Source organism: Podarcis bocagei (genome assembly GCF_964188305.1).
Source record: "Podarcis bocagei genome assembly, chromosome: 3".
Classification (NCBI taxonomy): domain Eukaryota; kingdom Metazoa; phylum Chordata; class Lepidosauria; order Squamata; family Lacertidae; genus Podarcis; species Podarcis bocagei.
In genome coordinates, this window is record NC_138127.1 from 70,353,160 (window position 1) to 70,376,770 (window position 23,611).

The 23,611-nt window shown below is 43.9% G+C and overlaps 1 protein-coding gene across 4 annotated transcripts in view; it reads right to left on the bottom strand.

Annotated features, from left to right (window-relative positions):
• Positions 1-667: 667 nt before the first annotated feature.
• The window catches only part of MRPS18A (mitochondrial ribosomal protein S18A), a 40,317-nt gene continuing 17,373 nt past the window's right edge, over positions 668-23,611 (bottom strand). For all 4 annotated transcript variants that reach the window (XM_081187291.1, XM_081187290.1, XM_081187292.1 and 1 more), the window contains 3 exons: positions 12,839-12,962; positions 11,703-11,775; positions 668-1,085 (listed from right to left, as the gene is read on the bottom strand). In XM_081187291.1, the coding sequence (XP_081043417.1) occupies positions 941-1,085; positions 11,703-11,775; positions 12,839-12,962 (342 nt within the window). In that variant the 3' untranslated portion in view covers positions 668-940. The remainder of the gene's footprint in view (positions 1,086-11,702; positions 11,776-12,838; positions 12,963-23,611) is intronic.

The following is a 23,611-nucleotide window of genomic DNA, read 5'->3' on the forward strand; positions in this document are numbered from 1 at the left end:
GCTGCCTCACTTCTATCCAGGCTTTCCCCCATATTTCCCCCACCATTTAAGGCTCCCTTGTGCATGTTTCCCAGCAACCTGGCTATAGCAATACTCCCCCAGTCTACCCCATCACCTTGAAATATTCAAAATTTTACAGGACAAAAAGTATGCAAATCATAGGCTACAGATGAAAGGTGGCATACAAATAAATAATAATAACTGAGCAAAGTTGTTTGATTTTGTCCATACTGGTTGCAGGCTGTACTGTTCTCAGAATCTCCTTTTGGTTTCACAAATATTAATCTCATTTTTGTCCTCAAGATCATAAACTTTTCTCTCAAGGCTAAAGTTGGCCTATAAAACTGATCAGAAGATTGAAGCTGAATGTGTATTTATTGCATCTGTGGGGAACTACTTTGCGGTAAATATTCTTCCTAAGTTTACACATGCACTCCTGTAGGATTTTGTGGGCGGGGGGGACAGGACAATGGGATTTTTATTCTGTTTTAATTGTCTTCCTCCCATCAGCATCATGAGCAGTAACAGACACCAGCTATTGATGTCAATTAAGGACATCACTATGGAAGGGGGGAAATCCACTTGAGCAGCGAGTTACAAATTATTTCTCTATTGTACGCGTGCAAGAGGTTGAAGCTACCCAAAGAACTGAAACAGTACACGGCACTAGGAGTCAACTCAAGAGTTTAATTGGGATTTAAATAAAGGAAGATAAAGTTTTGTTATCCTGAAGCAACATCTATTGCATTATCTTTCAGTTAAATGACAATTCTTCTTAGCCATTAAATTCCCTCTTTTCTGAAAATTCCTGTATGCCTCCAGAGGAAAAATGTTCATTTGGCTCTTTCCAGAGCACCAGACATAAAAATACCTGTAATGGATTGACAAATACTGAGCCACAACTATTGTAATTTGCTGTCAACACTAGCTCTATACCATCCTAGTGGTTAAAACGAAGAGGTTTTGTCCCATAAGTAACATTATCACGGAGTATAGGGTGCGATATAGGCATGGGAACCTTGCACCACTTGTGTCCCTTGTTCCAAATGGGCCGCACAGATTTGATAGAGTATCGGGTAAGGTACCTGTGAAGAGAAGCAGAAAAGAGGTCATGAGTGACTCACAATTGAGAAAAGGTCTGACATTCAGGGGTTCTCAGTTTCATTTGTACAAGAGTGAATGCTGGGGCACTGTGAAGCATAGTGCAATAATCTTGGTGTCTTATTCTAATGGGTTTTTGACAAAAAGAAACTGAACATCTTGGAGCAAGTGGGCTGCATCTCTTAGTTGTGACAGCGGGTGCAACTCACTGAAGCTGCACATACCCAGAGCTGCTTGACTCAGCAGCAAGGACTTTGGCAAGGACCAGTGTAGCCTATGACAGGATAAATGCAGCTCCTGTTCCCCTTCCCTACTAGCTGTTGTTACACAAGACTGGGTTGGGGCATGTACAGTGTTTCTGAATCAAGATCATTCACCCTCTTCTCCATTTCAATATTTAAAATAGATCAGACCCAGATACTGACTTAAGCCTCTGGCAGGTTCCAATTCTGACTGGCTATAGCTGGATGTCAGGTTTTTTTTGACTGCATCAAAGGCCAGTTTCATGTGTATTCCTCCCGTTTCATCTTTTTGGGAAGACCCCAAGCTCTACAGAGTCATAAGCTGCAGGCACAAGACAACTACATAATAGGCCAGATTCATTAGAGAGTCTCCAAAGGAATTAAGTCTATTTTCCTAAGAAACTAGGTTAAGTTTTCTTTCTGCTTGGGAATAAGAATTTGGCAGGAGAACATATTTTCACACATGCCTATAAGAGACTATAGTGAGGCTCTTGTAGGATTCCGTTTGATTTGCTAGTGTTGGAAACAGAATCTGCAAAACAAAGAGGTACAGCTCGAAAACTGATGTTATGTGAGTCTGGTTGGCAGTGTCTGTCAACACCCTGGAAGCAGCATTCTGCACCAATTTCAGCCTCCATTTTCAAGGGCAGTCCCACATAAAGTATATTGCAATAGCCAAACCTGGAGGTTAACAAAGGGTGGATTATTGCAGCCATGCTTTCTCTGCTCAGGAATGGACACAGTTGGCAAGTCAGCCATATAGCTCAATGCAGGCACTCCTAGTCATTGTAGCCACCTGGCCTCCAAGTATAAAGGTAGATCAAGGAGTACCCCACTTACTCTTTCAAGGGGAGTGTAACCCTATCCAGAACAGATTGTCTTTACAACTTCTGGACCCCAGAACAGAAGTCCCCCATTGCTATTGGAAATTGTCCTGGAACATTACCACTGTAATACTGAGCCTCCAATGCCCAACCCTCAGAGCTGTTTCAAGAGGTCAATTGTATCAAAGGCTGCGGAGAGATCAAAGAGAATCAACAGGGTTGCACTCTACATGTCTCTTCCCCAACAAAGGTGAACAGTTAGGGCTACCAAGAAAGTCTTGGCACTAATTCTAATCGTGAATCCAATCCTGACTGAAATGGGTCTAGAAAATGTGTCCTCCAAGCATGTGTGAAGCTGAGCCACCACTACCGTCTCCAGAACCCTGCCAAAAAAGGGGATGTTAGCAACTGGGTGAGTTGTCCAACACTTCAGGGTGCAGAAAGGACCTCTTAAGCAGGGAGCAACCCCTGCCCAACTATTTAAAACAGCCTGACACATCAACTCAGGAGGCATTTACCACTCCCAGCACCCACCCTCTGGCTAGCTTTTTATTAGTCTTGATTGGCAAGCCAAATACATTCAAGCAGCTTTCCCACATTCTCAGGCTGCAAATACATAGTGGTTGAGATCATTTTTACCATAAGCAATTAGTATTTTGGTTTTCAATCTACATTAACACAATTGTCATTTATTTATTTGCGAAACATTCTATACCACCAACCTTTTTAAAAGGGTGGTAAACAACATGACAGCCAACAATAAAATTGCACTGATAAAATACAGAATACTTCCTAAATCAATAGGGAAAGCCAAGCTGTAAATGGTGTGGGGGTGCTGGTCTATCAGCATGGTGGTGGTGAACTACTGTTCTTCAGTGCAAGCAGTTGGGATTGGGGGAGGAGAGGAAGCAGGCTAGGTTCTTATGTAGTCTTGCAAGAGCACTAAAGCACTAAAAACATGACCACAGTGTAATCTGCACCACTAGACCTTGGCTCAGTCCAAAACTGGAACTGATCTGCTTCTTCTCTGAAAAAAATGCAACACTGCTGAGCACACAACTCTCTGGTGAGCAGTAACATGGTCTTATGACCCCAGTATGCCCCCTCCATCCCTGTGGTTTGGTCATCCTGTCTTCGTTGCACCATGCAAATTTAGATGTTAAGTGCTCTGGGCAGATCCTAGTGTAATTTATTTGATCAGTGAGCAAGCATTGGGGGCCTGTAAAATGGTAATGAAATCTCAACAACACCAAGCAGTTATGGAACATACAAAAACCTCTCACATTAATCCAGCATTTTTCACAACAAAGGATCCCAAAGAGCTTTTCAAAGAAAGTGAAAAAACAGACTGCATTCTGCATTCAACACTGTCAAGCTTCAGAAACAAAACAGCTTCCAAAGTGAAGCTCAGCAATAACCCTCTATCCTCAGCACGTGGCAGTAGCTAGTATTACAGGTCCATTAGTGCAGAAGCCACTTCAGGTACAAGTCAAAAAGATCAGCAGCAAGGAATTAGCAGAAGTATATTATGCTTTATGCAAAAGGAGCACCAATTATTATTATTTTTTAAATCAGCCCAACGCATTAACTCAAACAAGCCTTTGTGTTTAATTCTGGGCAGAAAAGAAGAAAGCTGGGTCTGTGGGGTCAATCTAGGAAGGACAACTGAAATTTAAAAACTCTAGTTCATTCTGGAAATGCTCTACTGGTATTTCATTGAAAGTGGGTAAATTTGTTTTACCTGAAGGCCAAACAACAATTGATTTCGCCCAAAGGCACTCAAGGTGGCATACACAGTTCTCTCTCCCATTTTATTGCTGCAACAACCCCGTAGGTAGATTATGCTGAGAGTGAGTGACTGGCCCAAGGTCACCCAGGGAGCTTCATGGCTGAGTGGGGATTTGAATCCTGATCGCCCATGGTCATAAACCCAAAACACTAACCACTACACAACACTGGCTCTCCACTGGATTATAAATAAAATCCAGTGGAGACACTGCCTGTTCACTGTAACGGTTGAGGAGGATACCAATGTAACCCGCCAAACAACTTTTATAGGCATTTAATGGAGGAAAGGAGGCTCCTTTGATAATAAATGATCTCACTGGAAGAGGAAATCTGGAGGTACACAAGCAATGAGAGGTAGTTATGTTGAAGTCAATGGCTTAAGACATCCCTCCATTTTCAATTAGAGCCTTGGGAGGCACACACTCCAATTCTGGGAAGGAAAAGGGATTTAGCAAAGGCCAAATTTTAAAGCTTTTATTGTTTTTCTTAAGCAGGTTAATCCAACTCTCTGGTCCAGGCCTGTGGCTTCTTTTGTGAACAGCAAGCCGACTGGGGGCTTTTCACTGTTAGCTGAAACAGACTTTTGGACATATGCCCTTCACGGAACACACTTTACTTTTACTACTTCAAACATGCTTTGTCCAAAACTAAAAAATGCCCCTGTTTATTTACTCCTTTTAACGTTGATGATTTGGCATGGGAGAAAAACAAGCATTTCCCTCAGGCTGGAGGCAGTCTCTGCTACGCCAAACATTCCCTCTTTGCCTAACCCCATTTCACTTTGGTGAAACTTAATTTTCTGCAGAGGAATAGGGTTTCCACATGTCCCTAATTTCCAAATACAGTCATCAGTGGTACACTTGGCAATAAGAGAGATACTGCAGTTCCTTTATCTCTTCTTTTCAAAAAAATTAAACCAAGCAACACCAGAGAAATCCAGGTTAATACTTGTGGGCGTTTATTTTGGACAAAATCCCAAGGTGAGGCTTTTCCTGAAACAGGGAAAGGTGAGGTTACAGGGAACCAGGCAGAGGGCCTTCTCGGTAGTGGCGCCTACCCTGTGGAACGCCCTCCCATCAGATGTCAAGGTAATAAACAACTACAGTGGTACCTCGAGTTACAAACGCTTCAGGTTACAAACTCTGCTAACCTGGAAGAGTTACCTCAAGTTGAGAACTTTGCCCCAGGATGAGAGTGGAAATTGTGTGCCGGCGGCGCAGTGGCAGCAAGAGGCCCCATTAGCGAAAGCACGCCTCTAGTTAAGAACAGTTTCAGGTTAAGAACAGACCTCCGGAACGAATTAAGTTCGTAACTAGAGATACCACTGTATCTGACTTTTAGAAGACATCTGAAGGCAACTCTGCTTAGGGAAATTTTAAATGCTTGATCGTGCTTTTAATATTCTGTTAGGAACCGACCAGAGTGGCTGGGGAAACTCAGACAGATGGGCGGGGTATGTATGTATGTACGTATGCATGTATAAATAAATAAATAAATAAATATCAATCACAGTAGTCAAGATTGTGATCCTGTTGATCCTAAATTGTCCAGCATCCATTGACCTTCAAAAAGCATGCTGCAATTACTTTCTATTGTTTTCAGAGAAGAACAGCACAAGATACAAATATGGTCTTAGTACATCCACAGATACAATGGGTATTACTTTTACCATCTACAGCAATTATGAATTTAACTTCATTCAAGTAAAATAGCTAGGCTACAATTGTTAGAATGTTGGACTAAGATCTGGAAGACCAGGTTTCAAACCTTCATTTGCCTATGAAGCTCATAGGCTATTCTTGGACCAGTCACCATGTCTCAGTTATAAGCCCATCATAATACAACTACAACTGATCAGATACTATGTCTAAACTCAAGAGCATAAACGTGAAAGCTTGCTAAAGGTAAAGGCACCCCTGCCCGTACGGGCCAGTCGTGTCCGACTCTAGGGTTGCGTGCTCATCTTGCTCAAGAGGCCGGGAGCCAGCGCGGTCCGGAGACACTTCTGGGTCACGTGGCCAGCGTGACTAAGCGGCATCTGGCGAGCCAGCACCAGCGCCACACACGGAAACGCCGTTTACCTTCCCGCTATAAAGCGGTACCTATTTATCTACTTGCACTTAGGGGTGCTTTCAAACTGCTAGGTAGGCAGGAGCTGGGACCGAACGACGGGAGCTCACCCCGCCACGGGGATTCGAACCGCCAACCTTGCGATCAGCAAGTCCTAGGCACTGAGGTTTTACCCACAGCGCCGCCTGCGTCCCTGTGAAAGCTTGCTAATGCTTGCCAAATTGATTCTGGTACAAAAGTGTCTACCCCCCTCCCCCCGTGCCAATTTTTATGAATGGCTCAACAAGGCTTGAAACATTATAATGGCATTAACAATATAGTTGGTCTGCACCAACGTAGATGAACACAACAAAAACAGTTTCAGTGGCCTAAAACAGGGGTTCCCAAACTGTGGTTTGTGAACCACTGGTGGTCTGAGCTTCATTCAGGTGACCCACAGCCTGTCTGTAAAAATACAATTTAAAATCATAAAGCACCTATCACAGTGCATTAAAATTGCTACAATAGGCAAAAAAATTCCTAAGTGGCCTGTCAAGATTCTCAGCAATTTTCAAATGGTCTATGGAGAAAAAGGTTTGGGAATCATTAACCTAGAAACTTATAGAAATCCTTGGAATGTGCAAATGCACATATTAACATTTGGTTTATGGAACTATAGGAGTTTCTACACAGAAATCACATCTTTTTAAAAGTTTGCTAGCCATTCCCATTCTGGGACAAACAATGAAAGGAGAAGGGCAGTCCAGCATCCTGTTGCCATAGGTATCTGGTCGCCCACTGCAAGCTCACAAGCAGTACATGAACACAACAGCACCCTCCCCACTCATGTTCCCAGAAACATATTCAAAGGCATACTATTACCAATGCTAAAATAAAAAAATTCCTTCCTGTAGCACCTTAAAGACCAACTAAGTTAGTTCTTGGTATAAGCTTTCGTGTGCATGCACACTTCTTCAGATACACTGAAACAGAAGTTGCCAGATCCTTCTATATAGTGAGAAGGTGGGGAGGGGTATTACTCAGAAGGGTGGTGGGAATCGAAGATACCCCTCCCCACCTTCTCACTATATAGAAGGATCTGGCAACTTCTGTTTCAGTGTATCTGAAGAAGTGTGCATGCACACGAAAGCTTATACCAAGAACTAACTTAGTTGGTCTTTAAGGTGCTACAGGAAGGAATTTTTTTATTTTGACTATGGCAGACCAACACGGCTACCTATCTGTAACTATTACCAATGCTGGAGGTAGTACAGAGCCATCATGACCTTGCCATTGTCAGTTTTATCCTTCATGAATCTGCCTAATTCATTTTAAAGTTGCTCAAGTGGATGGCAATCACTATAACTTGAGGTAGCAGATTCTGTAGTTAACGATTTGTTGTGCAAAGAAGTCCTTCTTTTTGTCGGTCCTGAATCTCAACACTTTAGGTTCATCCATTTTTGCCACCAGAGCACCAGCAAGGGATGATGAGCACTTGTCAGGATCAGAGGGAAACCCCACCCCTCTGCCTCCCATCTATAGCTCTGAGCTGGAAGCAGAGGCATGTTGGCTTGCTCTACCTCCATTCCTGAAAGTGTGAAACAGGGAGAATGCTCTGAGCTCATAGTGCAAACCGACGCACCGTCCTCTCCAGCCTGGAGTCGAGGATGGTAGGCAGAGGCTTGTTACTGCTGTGTACCTGCACCTGCCAAGTGCAGAGCAAAAACAATCTCAGGCTTCTGCCACAAATTTGGAATGGGGAGGGGATGGAATTCATCAACCTTCACTGGAGGAAACCTTGGACTCATCTCACTCTCCAGAGACTGGTTAAACACTCAGCATTGTGAATGGTGAGGGAGACTGTCAAACCCCATGAAAGTGAGAAGTTGAGCTCCTTGGAAGTAAGGCGTGATATAAAATAAACTTATGGTATCTCACTACAAAACTTTAAATGACCTCAGTCTGAGGTTTCATGTAGATGGTAATTCTCTGTGAGCATCTGGATGCAAGATGTGTGTGGTTTGGGAGTTCAGGTTTGGGGGCTGGTGCTTGAACGATATCGCTTGCATTATAGATACAGCCTGAACTTTTCGTCATTTGGTCCTTTCCATTTCAGAATCACTTTTCTTGTTTTCAAGCAGATCATTTACCCCCAAGCCCAGTTGGTTGCTCAGTGGCCATCTGATATCAGCCAGCTTCTTCCCACTGTCCCATGAGAGAGAACGCCAGGCCTTTGTACAGTCAGGGCACCAGGCCAGACAAAGACAGCTCAATGGGTTACTTATCTCTTTGCTTAGGGGGAACAATGAAAAGAATTTTGAGGGGGAAATGGGCATGGAAAGTGGCCTTCAGGTTAAAGTAACCATTTAACCATTACATGTAAAGCAGAATTTCCCATGAAGTCACACACTCTGTATGCCTGACTTTCCATTCTGAGAAAATTAAAAAAGAAAAAACCTCTTCCTGTCCTATCATGAGGTGGTAAAATGCAAAATTCTGAATGCTTGTGTGAATGAAAGAAAAGATCTGAGACACACAAACTCTAGTGGAGAAGTTTCTCAGTTCTGATATTTTTCAGGTAGCACTGCAAGCTGCTCTCACAAGATCTGAACATGTTCAATATATAGTCTATAACGTTTTTAGACAACCATTTCTCATGAACTGTTATTTCTGATTAAGCTTTTTATGCCTTCTTCTCTCAGTACATATAAAGAATAGGGAGCACGAATGCATCTTCCTGCTGAACAATTTGTTCATATTGCAAATAAGGACCCCGCAGAAACAGACACAGGACGGCAATTTTATTAAGGAAACAGCTTTCTGGGTCAATTTGTTTTAATGTATGGTGAGATCATTGGGGGGTGTTGTTGAAAGGAATGATTGGGTGGGACACACACACTAATCAGGGATTTGCTTACTTCACCCCCTTTCAACTTTAATTAACTTTATTTTGGGAAATATATTCCTGTATATTAAAAGTGTGTTAATGGAACCACAATAAGACCACTCTTTTGAAAAGCATCCAAGGTCATTTTCTTGTGTTTGTGTGAAGGCAATCTAGTCAAGCTGTAACCAGTGGGACTCCATCAGTCAAGTCAGAGCCACTGCACAGCTTTTCTGTCACTTTTCCAATTCTTCCTTGGAGAAATATTCAGAACTCTATGGTGGTATTTCAGATGAAGGACCTGCTTGCTAACTGAAGCAAGCATGAGGAGCCTGCTGCATTTTCAAGGAGCTACTTTGATCACCATGGACAAAACAGGCTCAATGTGTGAGGCAAAGCCACCTGTGGAGGGAACAGATGTATCCATCTTTTGTTTCCTTTGTCTTTTGCTTTGAGAAGGGAAGCAAACTGAAAAGTCTGAACAAGCTATGCTAAAGGAAGCCTTGAGCTAAGAGAACTGGTGTTTCCAAAGCAAAAAACATTTTTTCTCCTACAGTAAAGACGTTCAGTGGTCTGCCCAACTGCTCAAAGATGGCACTTCAAGTCTTAGTAGCCCAAAGGCAGGAATGACAGATGAGATGACCAAGAGGAGTAGAGAAACGAAAGTCCCCAAAATATTGATCTTTCTTCACAGCAGGAAAATGTCTCTCTATTTCCTACCGAAGATCCTGTCACTTCCCCCTTTAAACACTGTGATTTATGACACTGCAAATTATGTAAGTCTTACAGGTGGAAGCAAGAAGCACCGAAGTTGGAGGTACTTAAACAAGACTGCGGAGGAGCTGAACACGGCAACTTTCAAGCTTGGGGCCTGTACCTTAAACACAATTGCTTCTTTTGAAGCTGCTCTAAAGAAAATGGGACATGGCAGTTTGGACAGAGTGTCATGACCTAACCCCCCTAGGGCTGTAGAAAGGAAGTGGTTAAAAAGTCTCCTGTCCTTTGCATCACTGGCTGTTCCAGAGATCAACGTGGGAGGCACAGGTGGGGGTAGGCACAGAGCCAAACCCCTCAACACTGCTGTAGCGGTTGAGACATGGCAAGACTCCAAAAATGCAGAATTTTCTACCTCCAGCCGACAGAGACAATACCCTGATGAACTGGAGTAGCATTCCTAAAAAGCAGAACTCCAAGCAGCCCCCTTAAATATTAGTACCTACTTTCCTTAACTATCCCACCCTAATAATGCCTTCTCCACATTTAAAGATCAGCCCTTGTTCCTCCCTGGCTGCCTGGCTCTGTTGCCAGATCCATTTCTGGCTTTCTCCTTGAGCTCCCCACTCACCCCCATCTCTCCCAGATTCCTTCTGGGTGGTGGGAAAAGCAAAGGAAAGCAAGGACAGGAGATGAAGCAGGGATACCAAAACTAATGTTGTTGTAGATGTGATGCCAGACAGAGCGACTACTCCTTTTGCCTGTTCAAATTTGGAGGGGGGCAGGGGACTAGAATTCATCACTTCCTGCCTTCATCTAGTAGGCATTATTTCACAGCTGCAGTGAGTCACCCTGGAGTTAATAAATCAATGTGTGAAACTTGCAAGATACAGATTTGATATTCTGAAAGCAAAGCTGTGGAGCAGCAGGAGTCTTCCTTTTCAAACCTCAGGCATGTGCCACACTTAAAACTCTTCCCCAATATTTGCACAGAACATGATCTTCAGAGAGAAACACTGGCCTATGGCACAACATCTTAAGAGAAATGGACTACCAAGGGCTAGGCCCACACTGCAAGAGGCATCTTGTGCTGAAAGCCTGGAGCCTCTGATTTCTCAAGCAACGTGCCTGTGGCCTTTAGTAACCCCACAGCTTGCTAATATGAACTTCATAAACTGCTTTGACATCCCCATGGAAACAGAAGGCGAGGTCATAAATAGGGGATTAGCACCTCTTAACACAGAGCAAAGCAAAAGAGGCAACAGGGGGTTTAAGTTCCCCCATTAAGGGGCAAGGGGCTGCTTGGCAAGGAGGGAGGGCAGGATGGAGAAGGAAGAGAGCAACAGAGGAAGGGCAAACCGTGGGTGAACTACAAACTGTAGACAAAAGAGGAACAGGCACAGGACAAAGAGGGCAACAAATCTAATGAGCTCCTCCTTCCTGTCCCGTCCACCACCCACTGCCAATACCTAGACAGCCTGTCTATTTCAAAGCTCACACCAGCACAGAAGACGGCAGCGACTCTTTTCCCCAGCTCCATTTTTCTTAAATGGCACTCAGCTCCTTCAAAGTTGACAGTAGGCAAGAGAATTAATGGGAGAGGGAGGAAAGATAAAGAAGGCACCTTCTCTCTCTCTCTCTCTCTCTCTCTCTCTCTCTCTCTCTCTCACACACACACACACACACACACACACGTTTTACAAGGTCAATATAAGCAGGTTCATTCATGTGAAAAAAATGAAGAATGGAAATATCAACCTTTCTGCAGCATTTCTCAAACTTATCCCCTGCCCGTGTCTTAAGCCCTCAATATCTCATTTCTCTGCTCCAGTTCACCTCAAGCACTTGGCAACCAGGCCTGCACCAGTCAGCAATTGGCAATTCCACTCTTTTCATTCAACAAATCCAGTCACATTATCACCAACATAGCATAAAGAGGCTGCTTGCACTCTCTCCTCCCCAGGGCTAGAAAGGCCTGCTCCCCATTTTGAGAGAGGTTACATTATAAGGTCTGGCTCATGAATAAGTTTGTGGCCTTCACTCCATGCATTCTAATTCTGAAAACAACAACAACACCCCTGTTTTCAGAGGAAAACTGACCTGTTGAGCTTTGGTTTCTTGTTTTTTGGAACAAAACCTTCAGGAAGTTTAGGTTTATGATTTGGCAGCAAACCTGAAAATTGGGGTCGGGGAGGGGAAGAGATTGAGATGTCAGTTTGAGGAGAAAATGTATGCCTAAGATCACAGCTAAAGTACATACACACCCACCCCAGAGTGGGATGCCATAGGCTATTCTAGCTTACATACTAATCCCCAAATTATTATTATTATTATTATTTAAATAGAATTATATTTTTAAAATGCTAGTTTTAATGTATGTATGTGTTTGTTTTTGCTTAAAATATTGTAAGTTGCTTTGAGTTGCCATAGCAAAAAAGTCACTAACATATTTATTAATAGAAACCTTACTCAGATTCCATCTATTCACCAAAGTACGTCACCAAAACTGACCAGAATTTTCAAGTCTCTCTCTTAGTCCAAAACTAAAAGCCTCAACATCTCACTGTAGCAGTGTTTTTCTTTTTCCTCAAAAAAGAGATCTGTTTGACATACTGCAAAATAACTGCAACCTAACTGGTTTCTAGACTCCCTGTATGTATCAAAATGCTGCCGATGGTAAATCTCTAGCCATACTGGGCAACATTCCAATATAGAAAACAGGAGTCTGTTTCCTCTGTGTCCTCCTGAATGGTTTATTTCACACACAGCATATGGGAGCCTGCCTAGTATTAAGGTCAAAGAACATAAGGAGAAGAGGGGCAGTGGGGAGGCTCCTGGCAGCTCTGCTGCTGTTTTGCTCTGTTATACCTGGAGCACTAACAGGATTCAAAATCCAAACATTCAATGAGCTCTACAATGTTACACCACTGCCTAGCTAGCCTAACTCATTGTGAGTTGTCATATGCATCGAAATAAGGGTTTAATTAACAAGTAACAGGTAGCCATTAATTACTCAGAAAATCATAGTTGGACTGACACTCTGTGGCATTGCAAAGTAGTAGTCTGGGAAGCATTCTTAAGAAGCAAGGAAATCAGGATGAGCAAATCCTTCTGATCATAACATTATAGGGTCGCTGAGTCCTAGTTATCTTTGGCAGCCCAGTTTTTGCATGTAATGCAATCCAACACAAGGAAGCCTCAAAAACTGAAGTTAGCTCCCAAACAAAACGAGTTACCTGCTCGATGAGCCATTTTCACACACACTTCAACCTTTCTGTGCTCTTCCGTACAGAGGCCTGTGACTCTCCTGGGCAGCATCCTTCCCTCAGAGGTTATGAATTGACTGAGCAATAAAACATCCTTTAGAAGCAAAGAGAAGGGAAAAACCCAATCAACACCAGAGCATGAATGACATAATACCTGCAAAGTGATGTTTGAGCCAAAGCTTCCGAAAAGCAAGAGAGATTAGCAGTCTTTGATGTTTCTGCACAAACAGCTCCTACAACACTATCAGGCCTTTCCAAGGTGCTTTGCTCTATCTACTGGACTAAAAACCACTCCCTCTAACTTGCCATGGAATGCAGAGGATGGAAAAAGGGAAAGACAGTGTCATTTCAGTAGTGCAAGTAACACTGCAAAAGAGGAATCATAAAATAATCTGAGCCTGAGCATGCCCATGTCAGTTACAAATTGGTTTCCATCCTGAAACAAGGCATTTTTTATTTCTTATTTGTAAAAGTTAAACCTGCCTGCTTAGTGTTATTGGTGCCTCTATAAAATGAAGAATCCAAAACATCACAATACCCTCCAGAAGAAAAATGTTTTGCACCTTTTTTGGAAATATATCCACGGAGCAATATTGCAACTCTACCTCAGAGGACATTCCAGAGCTTTCAACCAATATCTTGTGGCAAAATGAATAACATACAGTATTTCTTTAGTGGAACTGGAACAATAGATAGAAATTTTGCTAAGAGGAACATTATTTTAAAAGCTACGTTGAGTTGAGATGAAAGAGCAGGATTTAGGTAACTTAAAAGGCTAACTTGCACATAACTACATCAGCATGGGAGTTATTTCCCCATGAATTCTTCCCATGCTGCACACAATGTCTTGGGCCCGGTCTTATTTAACATCTTTATCAACGACTTGGATGATGGACTCAAGGGCATCCTGATCAAATTTGCAGATGACACCAAACTGGGAGGGGTGGCTAACACCCCAGAGGACAGGATCACACTTCAAAACGACCTTGACAGATTAGAGAACTGGGCAAAAACAAACAAAATGAATTTTAACAGGGAGAAATGTAAAGTATTGCACTTGGGCAAAAAAAATGAGAGGCACAAATACAAGATGGGTGACACCTGGCTTGAGAGCAGTACATGTGAAAAGGATCTAGGAGTCTTGGTTGACCACAAACTTGACATGAGCCAACAGTGTGACGCGGCAGCTAAAAAAGCCAATGCAATTCTGGGCTGCATCAATAGGAGTATAGCATCTAGATCAAGGGAAGTAATAGTGCCACTGTATTCTGCTCTGGTCAGACCACACCTGGAGTACTGTGTCCAGTTCTGGGCACCACAATTCAAGAAGGACACTGACAAACTGGAACGTGTCCAGAGGAGGGCAACCAAAATGGTCAAAGGCCTGGAAACGATGCCTTATGAGGAACGGCTAAGGGAGCTGGGCATGTTTAGCCTGGAGAAGAGGAGGTTAAGGGGTGATATGATAGCCATGTTCAAATATATAAAAGGATGTCACATAGAGGAGGGAGAAAGGTTGTTTTCTGCTGCTCCAGAGAAGCGGACACGGAGCAATGGATCCAAACTACAAGAAAGAAGATTCCACCTAAACATTAGGAAGAACTTCCTGACAGTAAGAGCTGTTTGACAGTGGAATTTGCTGCCAAGGAGTGTGGTGGAGTCTCCTACTTTGGAGGTCTTTAAGCAGAGGCTTGACAACCATATGTCAGGAGTGCTCTGATGGTGTTTCCTGCTTGGCAGGGGGTTGGACTCGATGGCCCTTGTGGTCTCTTCCAACTCTATGATTCTATGATTCTATGATTCTATGATTCAATAATTTATTTATTCAAGCCAAAGGGAAGTCTACTACAGGCAAATAGATAGAAATGCATAAAATAACAAAATCCTTAAAAACAAACAACAAATCACTCTTAAAAAAGTTACTAATAACAGCAGTAATTGAGTCTCTCCTCCCCCAAATGCCAGCTGATAAATATGCTTCTTAATTAGTCACCTAAAATATATAGAGAAACAGAGCCAGATACACCTCAGTAGGGAGGTAGCTACACATATGAGGAGCTACCACTGACTATGAAGGGAAGGGAATTCCAATACACAGTTGGCACCAATTCTTGAGGTTTTCTGCACCCCTTGAAGGCCCATCTGTTTCCTTAGGCATTTGCTAAACATTAGCACTTCGATTGATTTTGTTTTTCTCTCTCTAAGAGAAGGTATTCTTTTTATCATTGCTATGTTTCATTTTATGTTGTTGATTGAATTTTAATGTACCCTGCACCAAAACTGCCTCAGCAATGAAGGGTGGGAAATAAATATTTTTAAATAAAATAAACACTGTAAACAAGTTTACTTGTTAGGGAACTGGGATGGGAGTGGAAGCTGCTTGAAAAGCCAACAGTCAGCTCAAATAATATGCACACCACCCACATGAGCAGTCACTTTGCCCAAGTAAGCTGTTTAATATCATTGGATTGACTCCTTGTTACAAAGTTTTGCAACAGTGTAATGTATGAAACAGCCCTGGGCCACCTCAAATGACCTGGCATTTGGGGACCAGGATGAAGCTTTCAAAGATCTAGGATTACAGCACACGCTCTTACATGTATTATTTTTGAACTGTATTAGCTTGTAATGTGAATTCCAAATCTTGTGTTTTTTGCAAAATGATAACCATTCCCCCCCTTGTCTTACACACTGTCTGGTTTACAAGAATTAAAAAAATAAATCAATTTAACTGGAGTTGGAGAACTACCTAACAGCAATAGTAACTCTGAGCTATGTAAATGAAGGTTGTTTTAAAAGATTTGTGATCTGGTGTATTCATTTGGACCTAGTTGGTGTATTTGCCAAGTTTAATTCAATAAGCATCTCCTTATGAAAAAATATTTAATACAATGGTTTTAAATACAAAAATAAAAATAAGGGTGCTATCCAAACAAGGACTTCTTTTAGTGCCAATAAGTTTGGCTGAATTTCCGCTCCCTGCACCCCTTTAATCTGCTCTGGGTCCCCCATGCTCTGCAGCAGATTTAGGGCATGAGGGGTGTAGTGGGGAACGGAAAAAGTAAAGTTCCACTGTGGAAATGGAAATCCTTGCATTAATGGAACTACGTCCTATTGGAGAGATGTTGTTTGTAGATGACACAGCTTTGGCAGGGCACTCTGAGGAAGCTCTACAGAGTCTCATCAACTGTTTTGCCCAAACCCACACGGAGTTCAGCCTTAGCATCACCCTGATGAAGACCAACATCTTGGGTCAGGACATTGCCAGTACTCCACACATCAGCACTGGTGACTACTTGCTTAAGGTGGTAGACAATTTTGTCTATCTCGGCTCCACCAGAACCAGCAACCTCTCCATCGATGCTGACCTGGACAAGCATATTGGCAAGGTGGCTACAGCAATGTCTTGCCTCTCCAAAAGGGCACGGGAGAATGTGATGCTAATGACCAATACCAAGATGAAGGTCTACCAGACTTGCATGTGGAGCACACTGCTTTATGGTAGTGGGACGTGAGCAACTTACACCCACCAGACATGACGCCTCAATGCCTCCCACATGCACAGTGTCAGGAAGATTTTGGGCATCACATGGCAGGACAAACAAAGTCCTCCCAAGCCCACATTCCCAGCATGTTCGCAGATAATCTACATTGGCTTGGTCATGTCCACAGAATGGAAGGTAGAAGCATCCCCAAGAACATGCTTTACAGGGAGCTGGCTTCTGGCACCAGGCCCATTGGCAGACCAACTCTGCATTACAAAGATGTCTGCAAATGTGACATAAAAGCTGGCAACGTGACATGAAGGCTGGCAACATCAACCCTGCCATGTGGGAATCCCTTGCGGACAACCACAGTGCCTGGAGACAGGGAGTCAAATTGTATTTCCATAGCAGTGACCAGAGGAGAAATGACCACTTGGAGGTGCACAGAGAGAAAAAACGCCATGGTGTATCTGCATCAGCAGACACCTTCATCTTCCCCAGCTGCAACAAAACATGTCTCTCCTCTCTCTACAGCCACAGCAGGCACTGTGACTCTCCAACAGTTTGACTTCACCCGCAAAGGCATATATACTTTCACTGCCTCTCGAGGCAGACATATGCCAACCAAATTCTGTTAAGCCAGGTGGTGCAGCAAGCGGCTGAAAACTCCACAAATTTTATACAACCCAATTTCTCTCTTTTAATTTTTTTAAATTAACATTTGTACCCCATTCTTCAAATCCAGAGAATCATCAGAACAACTTGCAAGATTTAAAATCCATAGCACTAAACAATGAGATAAACACATAACGGACAAAGAGAAGAATTCAATCTCATTGACAAAAGGCCTGGGGAAATAGGTTCCTTTGGGAGCTGATGAGAGAAACTTGGCACCAGATGAACCTTCCAGGGGAGAGAATAGTGAAGTTGGGGCAGCATCGCTGTAAAGGCTCCATCTGTGGTCCTCACCAGTCACAGCACCTTGGCAGTAGCAGAATCTGATGAAGAGCCTCTAAAGCAGACCTGTGAGAAAGGGTCATGTGGGAGAAGGGGGCCCTTAAGTACCTGGGTCCTGTGCCAACTATATGTAGAGCAAAGTACTTAAAAAAAATACGAAGGCAGAAACTCTGTGTCAGGTAAATGGGATCACTATGGGTTTTAGTCATGCTGCTGCTCTCCTCAACATGCCCTCTGGCTTCTCAATATTTAGTAGATCAGTGCCTGCACATTTCCAGACGTAAGATAAGATGTGCAAGCTTAAAAAGCACATCAACAGAAGTTTTAGAACACTTGCCAAAATGACTTTTGTAGCACTGCTATCAGGTTATTCAGAGAACCCATAACCACCTGCCCTCATTCAATATTTAATTTTATTTATTAAACTAGTATCCTGACCTTCTTCTGAAAAGAGTCCAGGGTGGCAATCATCAAAATGTTAAAACAGTGAACTGCAAGTGTGATGGAGTGTTGGGATTAGGATCTGGGAAACCAGAGTACAAATCCCCACTAAGCTCACTAGGTGATCTCAGGCCAGTCACCACCGCTCAGCCTAAACTACCTCATAGGACTGCTGTGAAGAAAAGATGAGGAAGGGGAGAACCATGTATGCCACCATGAAGAAAAGGTGGGAAATAGATAGATGATAGATAGATAGATAGATAGATATAGATAGTCATACTTACCCCCTACTTTTTTAAAAAAAACCTCTATAGAAGTGCTTAGCAACTTGTTGCACTGCTCACTTTATCAATCAAGTACAGTGGTACCTCGCAAGACGAATGCCTCGCAAGACGGAAAACTCGCAAAACGAAAGGGTTTTTGGTTTTTTGAGTTGCTTCGCAAGACGATTTTCCCTATGGACTTGCTTCGCAAGACGGAAACGTCTTGCAAGTTTGTTTCCTTTTTCTTAAAACCGTTAATACAGTTGCGACTTGACTTCGAGGAGCAACTCATAGCACGCGGTGTGGTAGCCTTTTTTGAGGTTTTTGAAGACTTTGGTGATTTTTGAAGCTTTTACAAAACTTTTCCAACACTGTGCTTCGCAAGACGAAAAAACCACAAGACGAAAAAACTCGCGGAATGAATTAATTTCGTCTTGCGAGGCACCACTGTAGCTTTCTTCAAAACAAAGTACAGTGGTACCTTGGGTTAAGTACTTAATTCGTTCCGGAGGTCTGTTCTTAACCTGAAACTGTTCTTAACCTGAAGCACCACTTTAGTTAATGGGGCCTCCTGCTGCTGCCGCACCGTGAGAGCATGATTTCTGTTCTCATTCTGAAGCAAAGTTCTTAACCTGAGGTACTATTTCTGGGTTAGCAGAGTCCGTAACCTGAAGCGTATGTAACCCGAGGTACCACTGTAACTAGTAGTTTGAAAATCTCCTAGTTACTTTGGCCTTTACCTGAAAGTTTCAGCAGCAAGTCTGCAGGAAGCAAGTCTGCAGGAAGTCCTGCCAGAGATGGATTGTAATCTGCAAGGTCCCATCAGCAAACATCATAAGAGACAAACTTATCTAGTGACTGTATAGTTACCAGTTTGTTTTGAGAGGCGGTGCTGACAGTGCTACACCCCAATGACTGCATGTAAAGTGAACTCACTTCCATGGAGGGAACTGAAAGAAGAGTTCAGCACAGGGTGCCCCAGAGACACAGGCCTCAGTTCAGTTACACAAACTGTTTGGGAGCAGCAGAAGTCAGTGGCAAATTTCATGCTGCTCAGAGCAGCTAGCATAATTTACATGAAATATGAGAAGATTTTAGTAAGTCCTATGCCTATTATGTTCAGGTTCCTTAATGTTCCTGTGCCTTTCTAAAATGCAACACTGCTCATGTGACATTTTAAAAATAGGGAGCAGAAAAAGGCGCTGTTTCTTTATCTCAGTTGTCATCAACAGAATGGGCTCGTTTCCAGTTTCTGTTTGACCAAATAGAGGCAGCAACTAATCTGCTTCTCACTTGCAAAATGTCATTTCAAAACAAATCAATTAGGTCCCACCCATTTCCAGCCATGAAAATTGTACCCTAAGCCATTTGGCTTAAGAGGGCTGCTTGTTACCAAAAGGTCACAGCAACTTCAGAAAAGTCCCAAGTGCAACAGGGACTCTCTCACTAGCATCATCACATGGATTTATCTAAGCAACAGGGACAATGCAGAAAGATACAGTCAGGTTTTAGGGCACAGGAGAAACAAACAAGAATGTAAAAGGGTTAAAGGAGAGAAAGAGAATTCTGGCAGATTTGCACACTGCCGTCATGTTCCATGAAATTAACATTTTGTGCTAGTGGGCAGCCAAGACTGCAACCACAGATTTGCTTTAATCACTGGACAGCTCCTGGGAGAGGCTGAACCCAGATTCCCACCCCTGTAATCTGTAGGATCTGATGAAAACAACTTGGATTGAATTAATTCAAGGCTAATAAGCAAATACTGCAGTTCTGTCTCTGCTTTGTGCTGCCAAAGTGAGATGACATTTACTGCATGATCAGACTAATCATGTTCCAAGGGGAAAAAGAGGAAACATGTTTTGCCTTCACCTCCATAGGGTATTTGATTTCTCCCACTAGGTAAACAAACTCCAAAGTGAACAACACATTTTCTGGATTTAGAGGTTCACTGGAACAGTGGACGGAACCAATACCTGAGGCCACCCGGAGAACTGACAAGTGTTAATAATCTGACTGAACACCATCAGAATCTGAGCCAGAGTCTGTTTATACAGCCAACACACTCTTATCTTAGAACACATACTATCCCATCCCCTTGGGTTGCAAAAGATCTGCTGCCTCCAAGTTCTCCTCTGGTACTTCAAGCTATCAATTTAAAGGGTTTTTGCTGTCTAAAGTTTCCACGTTCTAAACCTCCCAATTTCCCAGTGAAAAAAAATCTGTTTTTATTTCCAATCATTTAAGAGTGAAATAAGTAACAAACCTAAAAGAAGCAAAAATTTAACATCAATATAGCCCTTCAAAGTCTTTTTACTATAACCCTTACAATCACCCTATAAAGGTGATTAGTATTACTATCCAGTGGAAGCTGAAAGAGTGGCTTCATTAAAGGCCACCCAGTGAATTTATGGCAAAAGGGAGATTCACCAGAGGTCATTAGCAGCTTGTCAAAACAGTTATGCCTGGAATGAACTCTAAATTTTCACCCCAAATTTGCATTTCACCCCAAATGCAATCCCAAGTCATTGCATTCAACATTACAACACCAGATACATAGATTGCCTGTCATGTCAAATAGACAATGAGAAAAAACTGCATAAAAATGCAAAATTTGAATATCTGGAGGTATGTTAAAACATAGAAGCTCATATTTTGTAATGTTGACTCTAAGACTGCAAATCTATCTATTTCACCTTTCAACAGAAGAATAGCACCAGTTGGAATCTGAAATGTTAAAATCACACCATCAGCTTAAAACTACCGGTAACCCTGCTCCGCACATGCTATGAATTGGGGAGCAGTCTGGCAGTGCACTCAAGAGTGAGACTAGGAGGTCACATCTCTGCAGATCTCTATGAAGGTTTGGCTCGGGGATCAGCTGCTTACCAACTTGAGAACATAGGAAGAGGCCCTCTTTTTACATTACATTTATATGCCACCTTTTCCTCCAAGGAGCTCAAGGTGGTGTACATCATCCTGTTTTCACAGTGGCCAACCAGATGCCTGTGGGAAACATGCAAACAGGAGCACAGCACAAGAGCAATCTCTTCTCCTATGGTTTGCAGCATCAGGATGAAAGTTTGCAACTCCTTGGAAGCAACACTACTACAGTGTTATCAGCCGTGACCCCCGCTAATTGATTTACGAACCTCGATTAGCGTTTTATGGCTGCCCGGCACGCTTCCGCCCCTGCTCCTCTGGCGTCACGGCTCAGCAGAGCTTCGCACAGCGGTGTAAAACTGTCACCAACTTGATTCAGCTTCCAGACAAACACACAGAGTCCCGTTTGTCTATATACAGCATTTTATTCCGACATTCCCCCAGGGATTTCCTGGGCTCCTCTCCGCCATTACAGGCTACGTCTTTTCCCCACAGAGTACACAGTGGGACTGACAAACTCCTCCCAAAAACTCCTCCCAGCTTCTACAGCTGACGTCAGAATGGTGAGGCATCATGGGAACAACTTAACCAGTTAAGTTCCAACTCCAACACCCCCCCTTGCATCACATTCTGACCACACCTTTTTGAGTTCAACACCTTCCCCTTTGCCTTGTGCCCCTTCCCGGCATCTTTCCCAGGCACCTGTTGAACCCCTTCAACATTCCCAGAATCACACTGTGCGACACTTTTCCACGCACCTGTGATCTGATACCCTACTGACCCACTTGGGCCAGCAGTTGTGTCTTCTCCATCAGACGTTTCCCCCTCTGACTTGACAACCCTTCCGTGAGCTTTCTCCATTACCGGAGATGAAGCCTCACACCTGGACACTCCTTTCACAACCCTTGGAGATGCCCAAACCTGCCCTGAACCCTGACCCTGGACCTGGTCCTCATCACCGGGATCTGAACCCTGATTCTGGACCTCATCCCTTTCACTGGGTTCAGCCACAGCCTCCCTTCTCCCTTGAGAAGACTTTGCACCCGTCACCTTGTGACGTATTTCCTTTTCCTTGAAAAACTCCTCCAGAGCAGACCCAGTAAACTGTGACCCTCGGTCGCTCTTGAACCCTTGCACCCTGGTGGAGAAACTTCGTTCCACCCCCGCAACCCAATCCTGGATCAGTTGCGTCACCTCCCCCTCTGATTTGAGAGAGAAACACCAGCCAACCTGGCTGTGGTCACCTGTCAGCGACAGCACATACCTGGCCCCACCCAGACTCTCAGACCTCTTGGGTCCTGACAGATCTGTGTGAACAAACCCAAAGGGCTCTTTGGTTACCCTCCCAAACCCGGGAAAACCAAGCACCTTTGCACCTTTGCATGCCCTGCACCCTTGGGACCTCCCACATTGTGTGATTTTGCACCCTTTTGTGCACCTGTGCAACTTTGGCACATCTTTGGGAACCTTAGCACACTGCACCTGTGCTTTTCCAGCATTCCCACCACCCTCCATAGGTGACTCCAGAACAAAGACGTTGTTCCCCCTCTGCATGTTGACCCGTTGTCTCCCTCCTCTGAAAATGGAACAGGTGTCATTTTCAAAACGAGCATTGTATCCCTGCTTCATTAGAGCTGATACATATAAAAGACAACACTTCAGTCCCGGCACAACGTAGAACTTTTCCTCCTCCTGGAAAAGCACCTCTTGCCAGATCCGCCCCCCCTGAACTGCCGCTTCATTCCAGCACGTACAGTGGAAAACTTTGAACGTGCCTTTGGAAACCTTCCGCCCCCCCGACCTGCTCAGCAGCACTCCTTGTGGCTAAAGCATCAGGGACAGGGGCTCCAGCCATCTTTAGGCTTTTGTATTCCTTCTCCAGGGCTCTGGCCTCCTGCTGAAGCTTCACAGCAAACACAGCAGGACATTTCCAAGTGCCAATAGTCCCTTTGCCCCCCCCTCTGGGGCCCACAGCCTTTCCCAGCTGTGCACCGGCTCTCATATAGGTGATCAGCGCCATCTTGTCTTTCTGTTCTGAAGCAGCCATCTCCCGGCCCTTGCTTTCCGCCTCCAGCCTCACAAACACCCTGGAGCGCTGAACGGCCTCTGGCTTCCTGGCACCCAGAACAGTAGACCTTAGATCAGCAGCCAGGTTGCCCAACTTCTTAAAGTGAGCCTCCCACAGTCCTCCAAGACCTGGCAGCCTGCCATCCTCTTCCGTTCTCCCAAGGGGCCCCAAGCTGTACTCACAAGATCACCAGCTCATCCAGCACCCGTCCGGAGAAACGATTCCCTGCTGCTCTCAGCTCCTGGCAGTTCTCAGCAACACAGGCACCTCTGCGTTTTGCAGCCTGCTGCTTTCAAACTCCGCAGCTGCTCCGTTGCCTCTTAACACCAGGCAAAAAGTCCTTCCGCCTCCTGCCGGCCCCCTGCTCGACACCGCAGATCAAAGCTCCCGACAGTTTTACAAGCGGTGATGACCCATAACCTGTGCTATTTGTTATCAGCCGTGACCCCCGCTAATTGATTTACGAACCTCGATTAGCGTTTTATGGCTGCCCGGCACGCTTCCGCCCCTGCTCCTCTGGCGTCACGGCTCAGCAGAGCTTCGCACAGCGGTGTAAAACTGTCACCAACTTGATTCAGCTTCCAGACAAACACACAGAGTCCCGTTTGTCTATATACAGCATTTTATTCCGACATTCCCCCAGGGA